General features: G+C 38.9%; 1 protein-coding gene across 1 annotated transcript in view; it reads right to left on the reverse strand.

Annotated features, from left to right (window-relative positions):
- Window positions 1-369: 369 nt before the first annotated feature.
- Window positions 370-22,684, reverse strand: part of LOC105443707 (centromere-associated protein E) — a 45,693-nt gene continuing 23,378 nt past the window's right edge. Inside the window, 19 exon segments of the mRNA XM_030997604.1 lie at window positions 370-589; window positions 1,174-1,289; window positions 2,063-2,225; window positions 2,583-2,683; window positions 3,074-3,252; window positions 3,877-4,047; window positions 4,830-4,934; window positions 5,517-5,687; window positions 5,961-6,089; window positions 6,638-6,766; window positions 7,639-7,713; window positions 8,204-8,312; window positions 9,095-9,294; window positions 9,915-9,989; window positions 15,643-15,783; window positions 16,582-16,636; window positions 17,104-19,445; window positions 19,924-19,998; window positions 22,390-22,498. Coding sequence (XP_030853464.1) covers window positions 402-589; window positions 1,174-1,289; window positions 2,063-2,225; window positions 2,583-2,683; window positions 3,074-3,252; window positions 3,877-4,047; window positions 4,830-4,934; window positions 5,517-5,687; window positions 5,961-6,089; window positions 6,638-6,766; window positions 7,639-7,713; window positions 8,204-8,312; window positions 9,095-9,294; window positions 9,915-9,989; window positions 15,643-15,783; window positions 16,582-16,636; window positions 17,104-19,445; window positions 19,924-19,998; window positions 22,390-22,498 — 4,633 coding nt within the window. The 3' untranslated portion in view covers window positions 370-401.

Below are 22,684 nucleotides of genomic sequence, written 5' to 3' on the forward strand. Positions count from 1 at the left end.
GTCTAGAAGTGGTCTTGATAGGCAGGTGGTCTCATGTACAGGTTAATTTAGAACATGTTTCAATGAGAAACCATTTTCAAGGGAAACAAAAAAAGGTCTTTATAGACAGGTGATATTTCTATACAGGCGGTCACTACAGCAGGTTTGACTGTATAAGCGAAAAGGTTTGCATTGTATTGCTTAGATAGAGATGGGTTGATTGCCATGTCACATGTAGGAGGCTGTAGCATCTGTGACCCGTTTCACAAAACCTTTTTTCAATGACAATTGACTAAAATCAGTAACAAATCTGCTGATAACCAATCAGAAGCAAGGATTTCCGTAGCTTATAACACAAAAACTGTCATTTGTCACTGATGACAAGTTTCATGAAACACCTTCCTGGTCTTCGAATGGCTTTCTCACTGTGTGGTGCATTCTTTGGGGTTGTCCTCTGGCTCCTCCGCTCTGTTGGTCTTTAACATCTCAAACATCCTCTCATTCAATGTTCCTTGGTAGGGGGGCTGGCCAGCCCTCCTCTTAACGCTTGGGGATGATGCCGCCCCCTCTAAGGCACTCCTCGCAATCCCAGGGTGCTCTGTATTGCAATCTACATCGGCAAAATACAAGAAAAAAGCAACACAGAAATTTAGACCCTCAACTACATGTAAGCTTCCATAATTCAAATGGGCTCTTCCACAGATATTGCTATCAAAAGGTACTAAAAGACTGCAATGTGTTATCAAAATTCTGATTTCATTCAAAATTTCACCAGTCTTACTCTCTGATTTTTCTGTTGTCGTTGTTGTTGTTTGAGTTTTATTGGCGTGTATCATTCATTTATGAATATTTACGCCACTTTCTGCTTTCTTCCAGAGTAGTTTGCTATCAAGGTTGGATTTCCCTTTAATATGTAATTATCATTACTTAATAACAATTCACAAAGATTAAATACATTTTCTTTGTATAAAGGTTCTAAAGGTACTAAAAGACTGCACTGTGTCATCAAAAATCTGATTTCATTCAAACTTTCGCCAGTCTAACTCTCTGATTTTCCGATTTCCTCCAGAGTAGTTTGCTATCAAGGTTGGATTTCCATTTAATATGTATTTATCATTACTTGATATCAATATTCACAAAGATTAAATACACTTTTTCGATATAAAGGTTCAGTTGTTTTTAATCAAAGTTTACCTTTCAGAGGGTGGGAAGCTCGCAACTCTTTGGTTTTCTGTTCAGCAAGGCTCTTCAGTTTGTCATATTTTCCTTGCCAGTAGTAAACTTCTTGCTTTAATTTGGAGTTCCTATCCCTGTGGAATACATAAAGAACAACAAACAAGTGTTTCTGTGAAACGGTATCTTCAAGATATGGGACATGAGAGCGTTGAATTAGAATCAAGAAGATGGCAACAAGCGTGTTAAGTCTGGGAACTAATTAAGTTCAATGTTAATTTTTGTGAACTGTATAAGTTTATCGCAAAAATGATTGAAAAAAAATGAAAACAAGAGTAATTACTTGAAATTTTAAAACATATTGGTTAGTGTGTTCAAAGTAAAAATTTATCTTCTTTTTATTGATTTAAAAAATATGATTGATTTTTTAATCAATCTATTTTCTCATTATTATTATTAATATTTTCTTTCAAAGTGACTCAGTAACATTGCCTCAGATTCTGAAACAAAATCTGGATTTAGCTGATGCTGCAATCATAATTATAAACCTTTATATCAGTCAGGAATCCTGTGACTTTTACAAGCCGATCGCCTGTCTGATTATCAAGATATTATGATTGGAAATTGAAATTTAATTTTTCGTTTTCCTAACGTTTTTGATAATAGTTCAGTCTATTGGGGAAAATGAGTATGGTAAACCTGTCACTCAAAGATTTTTACTTTCATGAGGCACTTCATAACCATTTTGGAGTGCATTTTTTGTTGGCTTCAATACTACACCATATCATGGACACTGATAACACATAGGGCCGTGCATCTCACATTAAACATTGTTAAACGATCCATTTAAAATAATTATTTTGCATCTTGAGAACAAAACAATACAGAATTTGGTTTGGTAAGTACTTACACTTGCTCATCTCGCTGGGTCTTCAGGGTCTCGTACTTCTTTTGTGCCAGCTTCAGGTTCTTTCCAATCGACTCGTTTTCAGCGCGGAGAGAGAAGACGGAGACATCGTACGATGCTCCCGATCCACAAATGCCAGCTTCGGGATAATTTCCTGTGGAAAGAACTGCATATGTATCGAGAATGAATAATCAAAATTTGAAACGAGTGGTCTTTCCAGACAGATGAAAGGTGAAGCAGGTTTGAGTAGGTTAATCACTTTATACTACTGAAATATGTATGAGTCAAGGTTCAGCATTAATAGCACAGTCAATATATACATAACAAAAAACTGACTGATGTGAAAAACATGTCAACAACAAATTATTATTTTGTTCAATTTCTTCTTTTCTGACCGGGGTAATAGCATATTTGTAAAGCGCTTAGAGACACTTGTATTAAGCGCTATATAAAAATTAAATATTATTATTATTATTATTATATTTATAACGCCATCATCTTGCAAACAGCAAATAGCAATTACCTGAACTATCTGCTGCCCTCTGGTGTTCCCGTCTCAGCTCATTTCGGTATTCTCTGTTCTTCTCATCCAGGAATTTCTTCTCACTGTCGAGATCTCTTATTCTGAGACAAAAAGGAAAATTGAGATAAGTTTTTCTTTCGTCATACAGGAAGATATTCAAGAAAATTAGCAGTAAAATTTTAAATCATTCAGGCAAAAGATCATTACATAATTTTACAGAAGAATGCAGGATGATTTAAAGGCCATCTGTACTAGTTTGGCTAGGAGGGATTAGACCACCGAGGGTTGTCACTGACAGGTGGCTATCTCATCAACTCAGCTCTCAATTAACATAAGAAAAAGAGGATCATGGGGGACCAATGGTCACCGATTAGGCATTGTTTGCTATATAGAGGGTGCAAGTAGCTATAAAAAAGTGCAGTGGCGCTTTAAAACAAATCATGAGAATAACTAATTTACAAGATTTGATAAAGTGAAGAAAAAATGTATACCTTTCCTCTAGCTTGAGTATTTCTCTAGTATGCTCCATCTCTAAGACTGTCATCTCCCTCTTCTTGGCAGACAGCTCCGACTCTAGGGACCGTCGGGTGGTGGGATCGCCCCCCTTAGACTGCGTGAGTTGAGATTGCAGCTTGGCCTCCAGCTCACAGATGTGCTTGGCTTGGCATTCCTAAGGGACAATAATATGGGGAGGTTAAAATTACAATGATATTAATTTTGATTTATGTACAGCTTATAGTTTGAAGCTCTGGATACAAGGGGTGGGTGGTGATATCGCAAAACCGCAACATTTTTTAAAAATAGTGATTTTAAGTGTACCATACTTCATATTTCTGTGTATTATAACACAGAGCTCAGTGAAAACGTGCAGGGCCTTCGTTGCGCACAGTTTCCATCTATATACACATACAAAAGTGGCTTTCTTTTGCAGCAGTTTACAAGGGGGGTGTTTCACAAAGATCCTAAGTTGAACTTAACTCTAAGTTGGACTTAAAAATTATGGAAAGCCATTTGTAGCCTTAAAATAAAATATATTAAAAAGCGAAAAATCAAGTATTTCAGACTTTTTATAAATTCCACATCAAGAATATGAAATCTCCTGGATAATAGAAAATATGAATGATTTGAATCTTTATGCCTTCTAAAATAACTTTTACAAAATATTTTCATAGATGCTAATTACAGCTTTCCATAATTGTGAAGCCCAACTTACAGATAAGTTCAAATTAGGATCTTTGTGAAACACCCCCCAGGTCATATTTGGACGAGCCTGACGGGATTCCGATCGACCTACCACTTTCTCTTGGGCATCCTTGACCTTGGTCTTCTCTGCCTCTAGCTCTTCTTCCAGCTCTTCACAGACAGCGTTTGCTCTCGCCTCCGCCTCGCCCACATCACGGATGGAACTCTGCACAGTCTGGTTCACCTGCTTCTTCATCTTGGCGTACTGTTTCTCCAACATCTCCTGATAATCACAAAGGTTAAAGATAAAGTTGAGTTCTGGTCATGCGATTGCATTGTGAAAGAAAAGGTGTGGAATCTATCAGAAAAAGTTGATCATGTAGCATGTAAGTATTGGGGTGTTCTGCAAGGTTCTGGAGTCATCAAAATCATAATAAATTTGGCCCAGTCTAAAGTGACTGTACACAGAAAGATTGATGTACTGTATATGGGACTACACAAATGGTGTTGGGCCTACTTACATGTACCTTGATTTCTGTATCTTTCTATGCTCATTACTCATTTTTCCACCAAAATTGTTTGGCAAATGACATTTATTTGTAATCTTGAACATTCAGCGAAGTTTTGTTTAATTCTGTAATAAAAATCATTTTCTTTTTTTACCAGAACTCAAGTTTATCTTTAATGAATCAAATTATATTCACTGGTAGGAATACTTGCATCATAATTAAAGCAAAAAGCCATTCTTTGAATCTACATCTTCATCAGAATTCCAATGTACTTGTTTGCATAAAAGTTGCCATCATTTTTTTCCTTTTTAATACCAGAAATATCTTCTTAATTGAATATTAGTTGAATAAAAATCTAATTTCATTTCACAACCTTAACAAAATATATGATAAGCCTACCCGTATCTTAGGAAGGCTTACTTACATCTAAATTTTGCATCGAAACGGAGAAGGCGGCTAAAAGATGGGGGGGGGGGGGGCATGGGGAGGGAAGAATGACCCTTTATAGAAGCTTTTGATTAGAAAAATAAAGAATATATGAGGAAAGTTGAGTTACCTTTTTGTTGAATATATCCCTCTTGTCTTCTTTCACTCTGTCAATCTCTTCATCTTTGGCTTTGAGTTCCTCCTTTAACTCCTCGCATAAAACTTCAAATTGCGACTGTTGAGGGGAAGAAAAACAGATAAAGAAAGAAAAAAAAAATATATAATATTAATTAAAATAATAAAATTCTTTCTTCAATTCAACCTGGATACTTCCATATACAGTATGTAATTAGTGAATATTTTAATGCTAACATTTATGTGAACATCAAATTGGAAAATTGGTCATTCAAACGTGATGTAATTTGGGACAATTAGGTCTCCCATTTGTTTGGCAAAAAAACATTGAAGAATTCAAATTTCCTTCTAAACTTTACCCTCAAGGCTGTACTGAATTTAAATGGCCAACATTTTTTTTACACAGTCTCTGTCCATCAATTGGTATCAGTGATATGTAGCAACAACAAAACATGGATGTTGCCAATTTAAAGAAGAATACCTGATTATCGTAACAAGAAAATTAATGTCTAAATATCAGGATCCCGTCTTATAAAGAATTGCCATTGGTTTCAACTTCATACCAGCTGCAAAAATGTTCTGATGAAATTGGATGTTGTAAATTTGTAATTACAGGTTTTGGAGGGCTTGCAATCAATTCAGATTAGTTGAATCTCTGTGAAAGGATAAGGCCCAGACCTACCAATTTTTCCTTGGTCTCCGACAGTTTGGCCTGTTCCTCATCAAGCTTTTCTTGTATTTCACCACAAATGGTGTTAGCTCTCTCCTCCCAGTCTTGGACATTCTTGAAGGACTCGATTCTGACTCTCTTCACCTCGTCCTTGCGCTTCTTGACCTCTTTTTCTAAAGACTCCTTTAAAGGGACAAAACCAACAGAAGAAATATGTGTAAATGTAGATAAATGGAGTCAACTGCTTCATTACTATTTCTTTAAGGGGTCAAATATAGAACAAAGGAAATGATAAAGCAACGTTTTGTAGCATCTTTGAAATCCCTGACATCTCTCATGGCTTGAATTCAAACTCTCTTCACTTCAACTGTGCACCTTTTTCTTGAAAGATTCTCAGTTCCCCCCCCCCCCCATTTCCTTCTTTGTAATGGCTATTGAAGATGTTCATCTTGTTACCTGTTTTTCTTCTGCTTTCCTGAGAGCCACCTCTAACCTTTCTTTCTCTCTTTCAGATTCCTCCATGGCTGTTCTCAACTCCTCACATACTCCCTGTAGTCTGTGTTCAGAGAATTGATGAGATTGCACCTGGGCAAAGCAAACAAATTAATGGTCAGATTTTATCATCTCTGAAGAAAGTTCCTTCCAGTAGAAGAATTAAGTGACTTGGTATTAAACATTGCCTCAGATTCTGAAACAAAATCCTGGATTTAGCTCATGCTGCAATCATAATTATGAGCCTTTAGGTCAGTCAGGAACCCCGAGACGTTTACAAGCCGATCGCCTGTCTGATTATCAAGATACATGTATTTATGATTGGAAAACAAAATTTCCGTTTTCGTTTTCCTTACGGTTTTGATAACAATTCAGTCTATTGGGAAAAATGAGTATGGTAAAACCGGTCACTCAAAGATTTTTACTTGTTTGAGGCACTTCATAATCATTTTGAAGCACAATTTTTTAGGGCTTCAATCTACACCATATGACAGACACTGATAACACGTAGGGCCGTGCATCTCAAATTTAACATTGTTAAAGGATGCCTTTAAGACACTATTGTAAAAAGTAGAGCTTTTGTGAAATGAAACTTTCGCGAGTGGCATTGAATTAATCAAGTTTGAACAAATTAATTATACCTGTTTTTCTTCCGCGTTCCAGAGAGCGGCTTCTAACCTCTGTTTCTCTCTCTCTGATTCCTGCATGGCTGTTCTCAACTCCTCACACACTACCTGCCAACTGGTTTCACATTCCTGTCTTATCTGCTCCTGTATAAACATAAATATAAAGACGTCAACTTCATATCGTAATCAAATATGCCATAATGTTCTTGTTCTTTTTGTTTCAGCTATCTCAAGGATTTTGTGCGCTCCCTATTTCGTGCTTGATCTCTACAATTTTCCTTTTTTCTCCTCTCCTTTCCTCCAAACGCAGCCTACATTTTCTTTTTTCTTTTTTTTTCTGTTCCTTCTTCGTCATACAATTTTTTAGGTCTTCTTGTTTTCAGTCATTACGTGTTTTAATAAATGTTGTCTCTGTTGGCCGCTATTCTCCTTGTATCGTTTATGTATTCTATACTCTTTTTACACTCATTATTATCTGAGGGGTCTACAATTTACAAGCTCTGCTTTTTAGTGGACCTCTCCATTTCCTTAAAATATAAATGGAGTTAAATTTATAATTCGTTTTTTGTCTTCATCAAAATGTATAAATTATTGTTAAGATTTGTTTATTTCAAATGTAATTATGTTTTGTAAACATTTTACATTGTATTTGTTATTATGTATTGTATTTTGTTGGAAATGAAAAATAAAAATGAAATAAAATATCAATTCTACACAATTACCTGATGTATTAAATGAAAAATACAAGAGAATGTTTTGTTATTTTCTTTAATATCTGCAAGTTTTTCTTTATGAATACTTTATTGCCACAATAGTTCCCATCTCTTAGGCTGTAAATATTTAAAACTTCATAATATACACATGAATTCCATGCAGTGCCCATCAAATAACATTTGAAAAGGGCCATCATTCTGTCTTTGCAAGTTGTTTCTACACGGCCCAAACATGCATCTCCCTTTTTGTTCACCTTTAAAAGACAAGCAAATAGTTCAAATCAGAAAGAGGAAAGTACGAACCTTTACCAGCTTGCTCTCACCCTCTAGCTGCTGAAGAAGATTATGTAACCGTTTGGTTTCATGGCGTGATTGGGCCTAAAAACATTAACAAAAGAAAGCGGAATGATCAAACATGTCTGTTATTGTAAAATGTTAAAGGTGAAGTCCATTCAGACATCACACAGGTTTGATAAAGGAAGAAAAATAGGAGAAATAGATCTGTGAAAGTTTATGGAAAATAAGATAAAAGATAGGAAAATTCAAAACATTGCAAATGTGATTGATAAAACATTAATTGGCAACGCTGTGAATACCCGCTACAAATATTCCCAGCAGCCCAGCAACTCTCTATTTGTTTTGTCCTAGGAATTTCTCACAAAGAACATATTATCTCATTCCTGTGCCCAAGATCTATCAATGAAACCATGTTTTCACTCACCCCCCTCCCCTCTGTGAAATGAAAACATATCCCTTCACCCAGGGCTTGCACCGAAGACCTTCATATCCTTAGTCCTGCTTTTAAACCACTTGACAAAGTCAAATCCTACACGTACATGTAATAATAATAATAATAAAACTATATTACCTCCTGCTTAATTGCTTCTTCGTTCTCCAGTTTCATGAACTCTTGAAGTTTCTCGATCTCGTCTTCTTTCTGAGAGAGCAGGTTCTTTGCTGAATCAAGTTCCACCATCCTAGTGCAAGAAATAGATAAAGATTACATCAGGATTCCGAGAAAGTCATGATAACAAAATCCCATGATTCTTCCCTGAAGAAGATTCAAAATGCTAGGATTCCAAAAGGAGGCATCTAAAAAGCCATCAGAGCCAACCATCATGTGGATATGCTGTTTAAACTCTAAACAAAATAATATCAACAATTTCTTTCTAATTGGCCAATGAAATTTCCTGAATTCTCCCTTAATTGACTGATCCATCTAAAATTCCATGATTTTTCCTCGTCTAAAAAAGGGGGAACTTATTGTACAGGTTTCCAATGGCTTTCAGGATAGCTGTCAATTCTGACACAGTGTACCTCAGTGAAAAGAGAAATGGAATTAGAATAGCCTGGCACTTAAGGACCAACTCAGTGTATCTTTATCAGTCAAATATTATCACAAAATGAGGATTTGTGCAAAGAAATAAACCACTTTTATCATATCGAGGGTTCAGTGACACAAAGACGTAACTCCATATTTTGCCAAAATGAGTATTTGAACATCAAAATGTTCAGAAAAATTAGGGCTTTCCAGGAAACACAAAGACTTAACTCCACCAAACACCCAATTGAAGTCAATGGCTAGTGAAACATAGACTTAACTCCTTAAAACCCAAATGCTCAGTGACACATTAACTACTTTTTCTCAAAATGGAGTTACGTCTTTGTGTCACTGACCCCTCGATATGTACCAATGTTAATTGTTTTGGTGACAGCAGGTTAAGTTGGAATGGTATATAATGACAAACATATAACTCACAGTTCCTCCATTTCTTGTCGTTGATGGCCTAAGGCTGATTCTCGTCCTTCCGCCAATCTAGATTCCATCATCTCCATCTCTTCCTTCAGAAGACGGGTTTCTGAGATGGAATCACAGAGCTCCAGCTCTGCCTTCACCAAGGCTGCCTCAACTCTCGTCTTCTCCGCCTCAAGACTTCTCAGCTCGGCGGTGATTCTCTCCTTTTAAAGATCATGAAAATACTAGTTTGTTAAAGGAGCAGTAGTATTCAAGTTTTAAGTTTATTTATTTCACTTTATCAAAGATAACATAATTGAACATAATGAACAATGGTAATTATCATAACTAAACATACATTATAGAAAACATAATGTACATGATAATAGTTATAACAGAGAATACAATCATATAAATCAATCAATAAGGTCTTCTTTTCTCCAGATTTCATAGCTTAGCTGAAACTTTCTCCTTGCAAAAATTATCACCCCAATTCGTTTTCATACCATTTACTTTGAACAGCTGCTCTACAAGGCCTTTAAACTTATCCAATGATACGTATATAGCACCATTCCTTTTACAATATATCAAAACATTTTTTTATAGACATTGTTTCACAGGCTACTTGATTTAATTATAATTCTGCACTTCCAGAGCATACCTTTCACTCCTCTGTGAAGTATTCCAGGCAATTGCTGGTGAGCCAATGCTAATTAAAACCAAAGTGACATTTGCATCCTGGCTAAACCGGTTCCCATTTAAAGACCTGCGTAGAGAGAGTCAAGTTACTTACAATGCCTTGCTCATTTTCATCAAGATAGAAATGAAAGAATATGGCTCTCACCTCACGCTCTCTACTCTCCTCTTCAAGGCATTGCTGAAGTTCTTCCAGTCTTCCCATTTCATGGCTAGACTGGGCCTGGATTGGAGGGAAAATAGTTATTCATTTTTATGAAGGATTGAACGACAAATGCAGTTAACCCATTGTCTAATGAATTCTGTAATTCCCATTGACTAAACATGGGGACCACTCTGTTTCAAGCTTAGTTCGATGGCATTTAATGTCAGACGACAAAGGATAGTACAGTCAGATTGGTATAGTAACGAGAGAGTGGCTTTTAATACTGATGGAGCCATCTGGCGCCCTCTTTTGATTGAAGCTTTACATGTGTTCTTCTAAAATCTCAGAAACAATATTGACACATCCTCCCCTCTTTGAGCTTTGTGCCGGAGAATGTCTCAATTTTGGAGGTCAATATCAACCTGGTACCAAAACAGATAAAGATTGGTTTATGAGATCTTTTACAATCATATAACTGCACAAAATAATATTTCAAAGCAAAAAATATCAGAGTCCTTTTGAGTTCTTGTGAGTCTTCATAGTGTCAGAAGATTTGGGATTGTGTTTAGAGTCCAGTTTCTTCAAATTTTAAAAACAAGTTCAAATGTCCAAACAGAGTTAGATGAAGTGATGTCATTCACGTATCTCGCGAATGTTCTCTTTTTAAGTGTTCAAAATGTTACGAAATCTTTCATCTTATGCGGTTCTCGACGTTGTCTGTTTGAACGTCTCAGCGAGCTTGTGTTGTTCTCGTCAAACGTCTCAGATGTACCATCACCGCGAAACTTCACAGGACTTGTAGTGGTAGATTGACGCTGCTCTGTAGTCCTCACCTTGGGTTGGTTATTGTCCTGGCATTCCCAGTTAAACATGTTGGGAATAGGATCAAGTGTATCTGACGTGGATGAGGTCGCTCTGAGATGTTCTCTGTTTCTACGAAGTGTTTGACCATCACAGCGAACTTCATATGATCGATCGTCTATTTTCTTCAGGATCACCGCTTTCTTCCATTTCTTTCTATGGTTGAATGGTTTCACACGTACAGTTGCTCCAAGTGGAAGATCCTTGAGCTTCCTTGTATTTCTGTTGAAATACTTCTCCTGTCGTCTCTGGTTTGAATTGAGTTTCTCGACATCAGGTCCTGAGTCACGATCAGGCATCAACAGCTGAGTTGTGGTGGGTAGGAGTGTACGTGTTCGTCTACCCATGAACCTTTGCGCAGGACTGGTCTGGGTACCTTGAGTTGGTGTATTACGAACGTTGAGTAAGGCTAGATCAACGTTATCTCCAGTGTCCTTGCATTTGGTAAGCAGTCTTTTGGCAGTCTTAACAGCAGACTCTGCCTTGCCATTTGCCTTGCTGTTGTGAGGTGAGATGGTGTTATGCTTGATTCCCATCTCTTTGGCAAACTCAGCAAAGTCCCTTGAAGAGAAAGGAGGTCCATTGTCTGAGACAATGATCTCTGGCACTCCATAGCGTCCGATGTGACGTTTCAGTCGCTTGATAACTGCGGGGGCAGTCGTCCTCTGTAGCTTTTCTATCTCAAAGAACTTGGAGTAGTAACAGACCATAATGAGATAGTTCTCGTTATCATGATGGAAGAGATCGATTCCAATTCTTGACCATGGCCTGTCAGAGATAGGATGAGACATCAAAGGTTGGGCAGGTTGAGAGACTGAGTTTTCTTGACAGGTCCCGCATGTCTGGATCCACTCCTTTATCTCCTTGTTCATACCTGGCCAATAGACATATTCACGGGCTCTTCTCAAAGTTCCTTCGACTCCATTGTGGCCAATGTGTAACTCCTCCTTGATCTGTCGCCTCATCTGCTTAGGGATTACCAGCCGTTCTCCCTTGAAAATCAGATCATCAGTCACCGAAAGTTCATCTCTGAAACTGAAGTATGGAGTCAGTGACAAAGGAAGCTTTGTCTTGTTGTCTGGCCACCCATCAAGTATGGTGTCTTTGAGCTGGGAGAGAGTTGGATCTTGGGTAGTCTGTCTCTTTATCTCAGCTATCTTGTCATCAGGGAGAGACAAGAGTTTGACAGCATTCACCACCTCTAGATCATGCTGTCCGCTCTCATACGGAAGAGAAGCACGGCTTAGTGCATCAGCCAAGATGTTGTCCTTCCCTTTAAGGTATTTCACTTCAACATCATACGCCATGGCGCGTAGTAACATTCCTTGTAGGCGTTTGGGAGCTTTGTCCAGGGCCTTCTTCACAATGCACTCCAGTGGTTTGTGGTCACTATATACTGTTGTATTACGACCAAAAGTGAACTGATTCCACTTTTCCAGTGCAAAAACTATTGCTAGCATCTCCTTCTCAATGACAGAGTATCTGGTCTCAGGATCACTCAGCATCCTACTGGCATATGCTATTGGTTGACCATCCTGTAGCATCACAGCACCTAACCCTGTAGCACTGGCATCAGTTTGGATTTGAAGTGGCTTGCTTTGGTTGTAGAACGCCAACACAGGAGCTTGTATCAGCATCTCTTTCAGCAACCTAAAGGCTTTGTCATGGTTGGAGTCCCAAGTCCACGCAGAGTTGTTGTGGGTTAAGTCATTGAGAGGCTTCATGACATCAGATAGTTTGGGCAGATACCTGGCCAAATAATTGACCATGCCACGTAAGCGATGGATGTCATCCTTGCAGGTTGGAGAACTCATGTTCAGGATTGCATCGATCTTGGATGGATCAGCTTTCAGTCCAGAGTTGGATACTATGTGGCCTAGGAACGAGATTTCCTTCAGTCGAAATTGGCATTTCTCCTTGTTCAACACTATGCCAACAGTTTGACATCTCTGTAGAAGACTCTGTAGTCGGGTATCATGCTCAGCATCACTGTTACCCCAGATTATGATGTCATCTGCCACACATCGTACCCCTTGAAGACCATCCAGTGCTAGATGAAGTCTCTTTTGGAAGATTTCGCTGCTAACCTTCAAGCCAAATGGTAGACGTTTCCATTTATACCTTCCCCATGGTGTTGCAAAGGTAGTTAGCAGACTTGAGTCGTCGTCAAGAACACAGTGCAAATATCCATCTTTAAGATCACAGATGGAGAAGACCGTTGCATTGGACAGTTGAGGCAGGATATCATCGAGAACAGGCAGAGGATAATGTTCTCTTTTCAGCACGAGATTGAGTGGTCTAGGGTCTAAGCACACACGCACTTTACCAGATTTCTTCTGTACAACAGCCATCTGGCTTACCCAGTCAGTTGGAGAACTTACTTCCTCAATCAGGTCTCTTGTCTGCAGTGCATCAAGTTCATCCTTCACAATACTTCTCAAGGATTCTGGTATCACTCTAGCAGGACGAACACTAGGGGTAGCATCATCCATAACAGTCAGATGAACATCGTTCCCCGGCAGAGTACCAGTCACAGAGGATGAGAAGACCACAGGATACTCTTTGTGAAGATTCTCAGGAGCTAGGTTGCAGACATTCTCAGGAAATATGTTGTGGACTATTTCCATAGATTCGTAGTGAACAGTGATAAGCTGCATCTTCTCAGAAGCTGTTTTGCTTAGCAGTGGAGTCAGATCCTCCTTAACTATGACATAGTCAATCCTGTACTTTTTTCCAGTAGCTGGATTCCTTGTCACGACTTTGCACTTTCCCACAGCACGTAGTAGCGGAGAGTGGTTCCACATCCGGAGATGGATGCATTCATTTCTCACTACATCTTCTTCAGACAGAAACTTCTGTGGGAGAACACTCACTGTTGCTCCAGAGTCCAACTGGAACTGTACTCTTCGACCATTTAGTAGCATGTTGCAAAAAATTGGTCCATCTTCAGGGCTTACTGTATTTATCTGTACAACACTGATACTTTCAGTGGAGGAGTACTCATCATCTTCGAGTTGGTGAACACTCTTGGAAGTACACACTGCAGATCCCTTGAAGTGATTGGGCTTATGGCACACATTGCACTTTTGACCCCATGCAGGGCAGCATTCCTTCTTCATTTCGTGTGATTTATTACAGAACTTGCACTTTTTGAGCTCTTTCGGCTTCTGCTTTACAAACTTCTGCTTTCCACTTCCAGTTTTAGCATGTTTAGGGAAAGGTTTTCGATTCACCCTGTTGATTTCCTCACTTTTCAACGCCTTCATGTGAGTAGACGTCGCTTCAACTGCTTTACAAACATCAATGGCAGTAGAGAGGTCAAGATCAGATTTGGAGATGAGTAGTTCTCGCATACGATCATCACGTACTCCCAGTAGAACACGATCAACGAGCAATTTGTCATTCATGCAGTCACAGAATCCACACGTCTTACTCATTGTACGCAGAGCTGTCACATACTGTTCAATAGATTCACCATCTTCCTGACTGCGTTGATTGAACTTGAATCTTTCAAAGAATTCTCTGCTCTCACCAAGGAAATGTTTATCAAACTTATCCAGTATCACAGAGCATTTCACACTTTCAGCGGCATTAGCAAACTTCATGCCGTTGTAGACACGCAGACAATCTTGTCCCACACTGTGCAGTAGTAGTGCAGTTTGGTACCGATCTGGTTGTTTGGAGAGGTTTGTGAGAATAGTGTAGTTGTCCCATTGCTGTCTCCAGATTTTCCACCCTTCAACTAGACCTACATTTCCCGCAGCCGCATGGAAATGACCAGGGGGTTGGACAGAAGGCTTTACGAAATGGGCCCCTTGCAAATCACCCTCAGTACCCTCAGGAGACACAGTGTCAGGCATGTTGTACACCACAGCAAACAATTCAGACAGAGATCTCGAATTTCAATGCTTTGCATGCAAGTAACACTACACAAACTTACATGAGTGGGGCTGACTATACGTTGAGTTGACTCTCAAAGTAAACAGGTGAATTCCAGTTCATAACACGGTATGCAGACGCATAATAGAGTTATAGGTGTATTACAAACACTTTCCTACATGGATTTACAAACTTTCACCGCTGTCATCATGTTTCAAGCTTAGTTCGATGGCATTTAATGTCAGACGACAAAGGATAGTACAGTCAGATTGGTATAGTAACGAGAGAGTGGCTTTTAATACTGATGGAGCCATCTGGCGCCCTCTTTTGATTGAAGCTTTACATGTGTTCTTCTAAAATCTCAGAAACAATATTGACACACACTCAATTCCCATAAAAAATAGGTTAAATAAGACAAATTTGAAAAATGAAAATTTCACAATTTAAAGAAAAAAAAAAAACATTGAAAAAAAGAAGAAAAAGGAGCATTTTTTCTGACAGGGGTATGGACAAGGGCTATTTTTATATCAATACACACATGGACATTTGATATATAGAACTGCTACTGTCCTATTAAACCATGCCCTTGGACGCTGCAAGGCCATATGTCACTCAGTGTGGTCCAAGTTTGAACAGATTCCTGGGGGGTGTTTCACAAAGACTAAGATCGACTTTAAGTTGCACTTCACTATGGCAGGCTATTCATGCCACTAGTTGCTCTCACCATTGGTCTCTCAATTATGATCTTTAAATAATAATTTTCCTTCAAATATGAACTATCAAAAAAATGTAGATTTGTGACCATGATTTGTGCATCCCTTGGGAGACCAATGCCAGTGAATGGTGAGAGAAAAAAAATGGCATAAACGGCCTGCCATAGTAAAGTCCAACTTAAATTTGATCTTAGTCTTAATGAAACACTCCCCTGGTGAGGAGCCTGACTATACAATGGGTCTTTATTAATCATCATTTTTTTCTTCTTCAAACTGACCTTTACTTCACAGATCTCTTGGTCCTTGGATGCGAGCACTTTGCGGAGTTTTTCGATAGCTGCATGAAGATCATGACTTTGCTCTACCTCTGCTACATCTTCCTCTGTCTGAGTCTCCATGGTAACCACATCCTTCTGCATCTAAAAATTGACAATAGATCAGTAGTCATGGTAAATTGTCAATAAGAACTGGCTTCTTTATAACTTTTGTTTACCACAACTTGCGTAGCAAGGCCTTTGTCCTTTTGGCACTCATTGCTTGTCTACATTTGACATCCATGCTATTGAATACATCATTCATCACTTGTTTGTAAAACATGTTTATCATCATCATATTAATCATTATTACTATTTTTATGATCATTATCAACATCCTTATTATCCTTTTTCCTTTCTGCACCGTTCTACCCACACTCTCTGCCTACCTGTGGTCTTCTTCTACTCTCTCGCTCTGTCTGCACCCTAGCTCATCGTACAAAATTGATTTGGTGTAACTTACCCTACTAAAGCCGTTATGACTGTATTTTACCATTACTGTAATTGTCTATGATTATGATTATTTCCTTTTGTAAACTGGGCCCCGTCTTACAAAGAGTTACGATTGATCCAAATCAATCGCAAGTTTGCAGTCTCCTATCTCTTATGTACATAGTTGTGATTGATATTAATCGCAAATAAGTTGGGATTGATATAAACTCTTTGTAAGAAGAGGCCCTGATCTATAAACTTTTACCATTGAAAAACGAATTTCTGAATGAATAATAAATGCTAAATATCAATATCAATATATGAATATTGATATTATTATGATTACCAAGGCAACCCTTATTTTAACCCTTTCTCTGACAATGACACACCTGTCACTAATACACATGCCAGAGCATGGACAATTAACCAGCCTGTTTTGTGCTGGAAGGTGGTACCCATAATGACACTAACCTGCGACATGATTTCATAGTTTGCAGCTTCAAGTCGAGCCTTCTCATCTTGGATTCTGTGAAGACAAAAAAATGGCAAAGACGTAAAAAGAATACACATTTTTTATATTTGACAATACCTCATTACTCATATGTTCAGAAAAAGTAATTGTTTGATTAGATAGAGCAAAGTATTACTTATGTGATGACATACAACAAACTTAAAACGTGAATAGTTAATTCAACTAGTACTTATGCAAAGTACTTATGGACATTAGTAAGTAATAGTTGACGTCTAACCGAAGAACTGTTCCTAAAATACAACTGTGATGGTAAGATAACAACAATAATATTTACATAGTAAATGAAAAAAAAATTATAAAATCACAATTCTATGAATAATGGTCAAAAAGAGTTTAAACTCCACATTAGGTAAAATAGTTTTAAGAAATGATGAAAATAGTTGTATACTCAAAAATTAAATGGTCATACTACTGACACTACTGGAGCATTTTGAAGACTTATCACTTTTATAGCTTCTTACCTAGTGAGCTCATCTTGCAATCTCTCCATGTCATTTAGAACTTCTGAATGTCTTGTTTCTAGTTCAGTAGCCTCCGCCTCTTTCAGTTTCTCTTCTTCTTTCAACGTGTCCATCTCTTGGAGGACACAGGATAATCTTGACTCCAATTCAAGCACTTTTTCCTCTCTTACTGTGTCCTGCTCCTGCGACACATTGGCTAACATTGCCTCAAGCTCTGCCATGTGCTGTTCTCTCAAGTTCTCCTCTTCTTTCAGAGCCTCTATCTCCTGCAGAACATTGACCAGCTGTGCTTCTGCTTCAGCCACTTGCTCCTCTCTGAAGATGTCCTGCTCCTGCGAGACGTTGGCAAACCTCGACTTCAATTCAGCCATTTCCTCTTCTCTCAAGTTCTTATCCTCATTTAGAAACTCCAACTCTTGGCGTGCATCATTCAAATGCGACTGCATCTCAAGAAACTTGCCTACTTTCTGGTTCTTTTCTTCTTTCAAAGCTTCCAGCTCTTGAAGAACACCTGTCAAATGTGCCTCCAGCTCAACCACCTTGTCTTCTTCTGCGCTCTTCTCCTGCGAGGCGCTGGTCAACCTTTCCTCAAGCTCAGAGATCTGCTTATCTTTCAAGTTCTTCTCCTCCTTCAAAGCCTCCAGTTCCTGGATAACACTGGCCAGATCTGACTCCAGCTCCACCACTTTGTCCTTATTCAGGTTCTTCTCTTCCCGCAGTGAGTCCATCTCTTCCACGACATTGGTCAAATGGGACTCCAACTCTGCCACTTTGCCTTCCTCGCTGATCTCTTTTGAAACGATGGCTAACCTTGATTCCAGCTCGGTCATTTGTGCTTCTCGGACATCCTTCTCTTGCCTAAGAACCTCTATCTCCTGCATGCCGGTGGTCAACCAGGACTCCAGCTGAGCTATTTTCTCTTCTCTCAGGGTCTTTTCTTCCTTCATGGCATCCAACTCCTGCAGTGCATCAGACAACTGTGAATCCTGTTTGACAACTCTACCTTCCTCTTCACCTTCCTTGTCTTGTTGGACATTGGCCAGCCTCGACTCCAGCTCACTTATTTGCTCTTCTTTCACATTCTTCTCTTCTCGCAGAGCCTCTACCTCTTGGAGAACGGAAGCCAACTGTGCTTCCAGCTCTGTTGCTTTGTCTTCCGCTCCACTCTCCTTCTCATGTACGACCTCACCTAACCTTGACTCTAGCTTAGAAATTCTCTCATCTTTCCATGCTTCTGCTTCTCTCAGGGAATCGGTTTCTTCAAAAACATTTGCCAAATGGGATTCTAGCTGCAAGATTCTCTCTTCCTTCAAATCCACATCTTCTTCAGGTACACTGGCTAGCAATGACTCCAGTTCGGCAATTCTCTCTTCTTTGAATTTCTTCTCTTCCCTCAGAGCCTCTACCTCTTGGAGAACGGAAGCCAACTGTGCGTCCAGCACTGTTGCTTTGTCTTCCGCTCTACTCTCCTTCTCATGTACGACCTCACCTAACCTTGACTCTAGCTCAGAAATTCTCTCAACTTTCAATGCTTCTGCTATTCTCAGGGAATCTGTTTCTTCAAAAAAATTTGCCAAATGGGATTCTAGCTCCAAGATTTTCTTTTCCTTCAAATCCACATTCTCTTCAGGTACACTGGCTAGCAATGACTCCAGTTCAGCAATTCTCTCTTCTTTGAAATTCTTCTCTTCCCTCAGTTCTTCTGTCTCCTGCAGGAGATTAGCCAGCTTAGAACTCAGCTCCAACAATTTCTCCTCTTTCTCACCATCTTGCTCCTGGAGAACCACGTTGAACCTTGATTCTAGCTCCATCATTTTCTGTTCTTTCAGAGTCTCCTCCTCCCTCAGGGTGTCCATCTCCTGGACAGCATTAGCCAGCTTGGCTTCTAGGTCACATACCTTCTCCTCTCTCATGGTTACCTCTTTCTTTAGAGCCTCCATCTCCATCAGAATGCTGGCCAACCTTGACTCAAGCTCATGTACTTTCTCCTCTTCCACATTCTCCTTCTCCTGCAAGGCACCAGCTAACTTCATCTCCAGTTCCGTCACCATCTTCTCCTTCTGAATTTCCTTCTCCTTCAAGGACTCCATCTCCCTCAAGACTTCAGCCAGCCTTGACTCCAGCTCAACCGCATTCTCCCTGTTCTCAGTCTCCAGCTCCATGCCTTCTTCTGCAGTCGCTCCCTCTGCCCCCTCCTTCTCCTTCAGCTTGTCATAGGCCTCTTGCAGCTGCTGGCGGAGTTCAGAGGTCATCGAGCGGTTGCGCTCTTTCTCCGCATCCAGCTGGAAATCCAGATCCGTCTTTTCATTTTCGGACTGGGTCAGTTGGGCTGTAATCTTTGTCTGATGGCAAGATAATAGCAGGATCTTGATTAATCAGTGAAAAATTTCTTTCTTAGCAATATTCATAGCTTGATAACATGTATTTTGATTAATATCTTTGTGTCTTTACATTACCACATTAAACTTGTTTCGGTGCCAACTGACTGAGGCACAGAATGTCAGTAAAAATTATAAAATTTTGGACTGTAGGCATCAAAATTTGTATTTTTACAATATCGATCACACATGGTTCTTTACATGAAATGTAAATATGGTTCAGTAGAACTAACAATTGCTCGTTTATTCTATAGTATTAATAAGTAAGAACAATTTTTAAACAAAAGTAATGATAATTATCACCACAAATCATAAGAACTAACAACAACAACAACAAAATTTCAAAGACTTATGTATCAGCAACTTAAATTGGTGATGATTAGCATGGAAAGGAGAAGAAATAAATAATAGAGATTGGAAAAGATCATGAGAATTTACTTACCTCTATATCCCTCAGATCTTTATCCTTTTGTTTCATGATCTCCTGGAGTCTGTTGATTTCACACTGGTATTCAGACTATGAGAATACAAAAAGACATGATTACCAGTACAGATCATTTGGTGGAAGCATGCTGGTCTATCTTATATACATATAAACATTAAAACTACAGCTGAAAAAACTCTCTGTTAAACCCTACTGATTTCTGACAAGTATTTAAACTACATAAATTATAAATCATGAATCTTTGAGAAAAAAGATTCATCTTTAATTTTTTTTAATTTTTTTTTTACATAAGTTGAATTTCTAAGTGGTGCTCACAGATTTAAAACAATTAATTACTCATCATTTATAAAAACACAACAGAGAAGGGTAAAGTACATGAAATATACAACATGAAACTATCAAAGAATTACACAATTGTGATTAAAATACAGCCAAATCGTTTGTGGATGTAGTTAGGTAAACCAGGGCTCGAATTTAGCGGTGGCCCGGTGCCAATGGCCACCTGAAACGCTGTCGGGCCACCTGAAATCACCGACTAGATGGCCCGTACTCGATATCGAGTTCAGCTAGCCATCATTTTGAAATGAGACGTAGTTGTCATGCAGTAGACTGTAGAGGGCAGTATGCAGAAGAGAGAGGAAAAAGCGCGGGCCTGAGATCACGTGATATTCACGTGACTATTATGTGGTTTTTTTTCCCTCTCTAGCTGCGAGCTGCCGCATTCTGCGCTGCATGCATGACAACTACGTCTCATTTCAAAATGATGGCTAGCTGAACTCGATATCGAGTACGTAGCTCATGAAATATCATTATTTCTGTAAGATATTATGAATATCTATAGTATTATTTGTCAAAGCAAATAATTATTTTACGGTAATTTTGTTGAATTGGAGTCCCTTAAAGTCTTACGTGATGTTTTTTAATTGGTTTAATGCTTATTGTTCCGATCAGGTCGGATGACGGTGTAGGGATTTAAACGTGCATATGAAGCTTGACTCGTAACTTCTGCTTGCCGTTATACACGCATTTTTAGAACGAACGAAAGGCACTTCGATGTTATTTCAAGAGCTCTAATTTATTTTCCTTCATCAAACTATCAAGGATAAACCATTATGTTGTGGATATATTTTGACAATTAAATTAATGCCTTTAGTATTACGATTTAATTGCAATAGTCTGATCAATATTTTAGTCTTGTGTGTGGCATTTTCTTGCTCTGTCTTCAGTGGGTCATATATCTATTTCCACTTCCGTTTCTGAACGCACTCGATCGGTACCACGAAGCGTGATTCCTTTCTTGCAGCCTCAATTTTAGAGCGATAAAAACACCTACCGTCAACTGAAACAATATCCATTTATTTCTAAAGCATATTTATTTGATTATATTGAAATATAAGTTTGTGAATTCCATATTTTTAGTTCTATATTTCAAAATATCAGTGTGAAATTTAATTTTGAAAAACCCGAAACCCGAAAACCAAAAACCGGGTTTCAGCTCGACGGTCGGGGCCCGGGCGGGGACCCGTTTCGACTCAGGCCTAAAGTAAATATACAATCAATTTTATATCTTCCAACAGAACTTGGAGCTCAAAGAAAAGCAGAAGTTTGGCGCCTTGTGTGCCCTGTACAATCCTAACTTAAGGGGGAGGGGGTCCTTGTGATGCATGATAGTCAAGGAGAAAGGGAGAAAAACATTGAAGTGAAGTTGAGACAGAAGTATATAAACAAAGAGAGAGGATTTGGAATGAGAGTCTAAAGAGTCACTCACCTTTCATTATTAAATGCAGCTCATGCTGCTTTTAACACGTATAATTTATGCATTTTTTTATTAAACATTTGCATTATTTAATGCATAAAAGTGGGGCCACCTGAAAATCCATTTGGCCACCCAGATCTCCTACCCAAGTGGCCCTGCTGGCCACCTCAAAAAAAGTTAAGGGCAAGCCCTGTAAACATATTTTGATTAAATATTATATATCTAAATCATGATACACATTTAATCTTGTGTAAATGTGAATATGAATATAGTAGATTTCCAAAGAGTATTCCATACTTTTGAATCCCTATTCAGGAGACACCCCCCCCCCCCCCTCACTATTTGTTTAATGAGAGACAGAGCAAAACGCACATCAAACCCGAGTCTGTACTTACATGTATCAATCTATCTATCTATCTATCCATCTATCACAAGGTCAGCGGTTTGAGTGCCGCCGCTGCACTAATGTCCTTTGGCAAGACATTGATCTACATTTGCCACACTCCACCCAGGTGAAGTAAATGGGTACCTGGTGGAAATTTATTCCTTGAAACGCAGCGCGCGTAACAACTGCACTGCTAAAGCCAGGGTAATTATGCTCCATTATTTGTAGAGCGCTTAGAGACTTCTGATAAAGTAAGTGTTAGGCGCTATATAAGCACTATAATTATTATTATTATCTTTGAAACTCTAATTCTAGTTCTCACCTCTTGTTCTTTAAGAGATTTGTCCTCCCACCTTGTAAACTGCTGCAGCTCCGCATACTCCTCAGCCTTCTGCAGCAGCACAAACCTTAGCTCTGCTATCTCTTCCTTCCTAAAGGACACCATGCAAAGGGAAGAGACATCCCCGTTCAGACGTGGTATACTGATAACATTTTGTACAATACACATATCGCTAGAGGTACCTGTATATTACAGGCAACTAGTTTGTTTGTGTGAACAAACCTCAGCTCCCCTATCTCTTCCTTCCTAAAGGACACCATGCAAAGGGAAGAGACAT

The sequence above is a fragment of the Strongylocentrotus purpuratus genome, unplaced genomic scaffold (genome assembly GCF_000002235.5).
Source record: "Strongylocentrotus purpuratus isolate Spur 01 unplaced genomic scaffold, Spur_5.0 spur5_scaffold_4, whole genome shotgun sequence".
Taxonomy (NCBI): domain Eukaryota; kingdom Metazoa; phylum Echinodermata; class Echinoidea; order Camarodonta; family Strongylocentrotidae; genus Strongylocentrotus; species Strongylocentrotus purpuratus.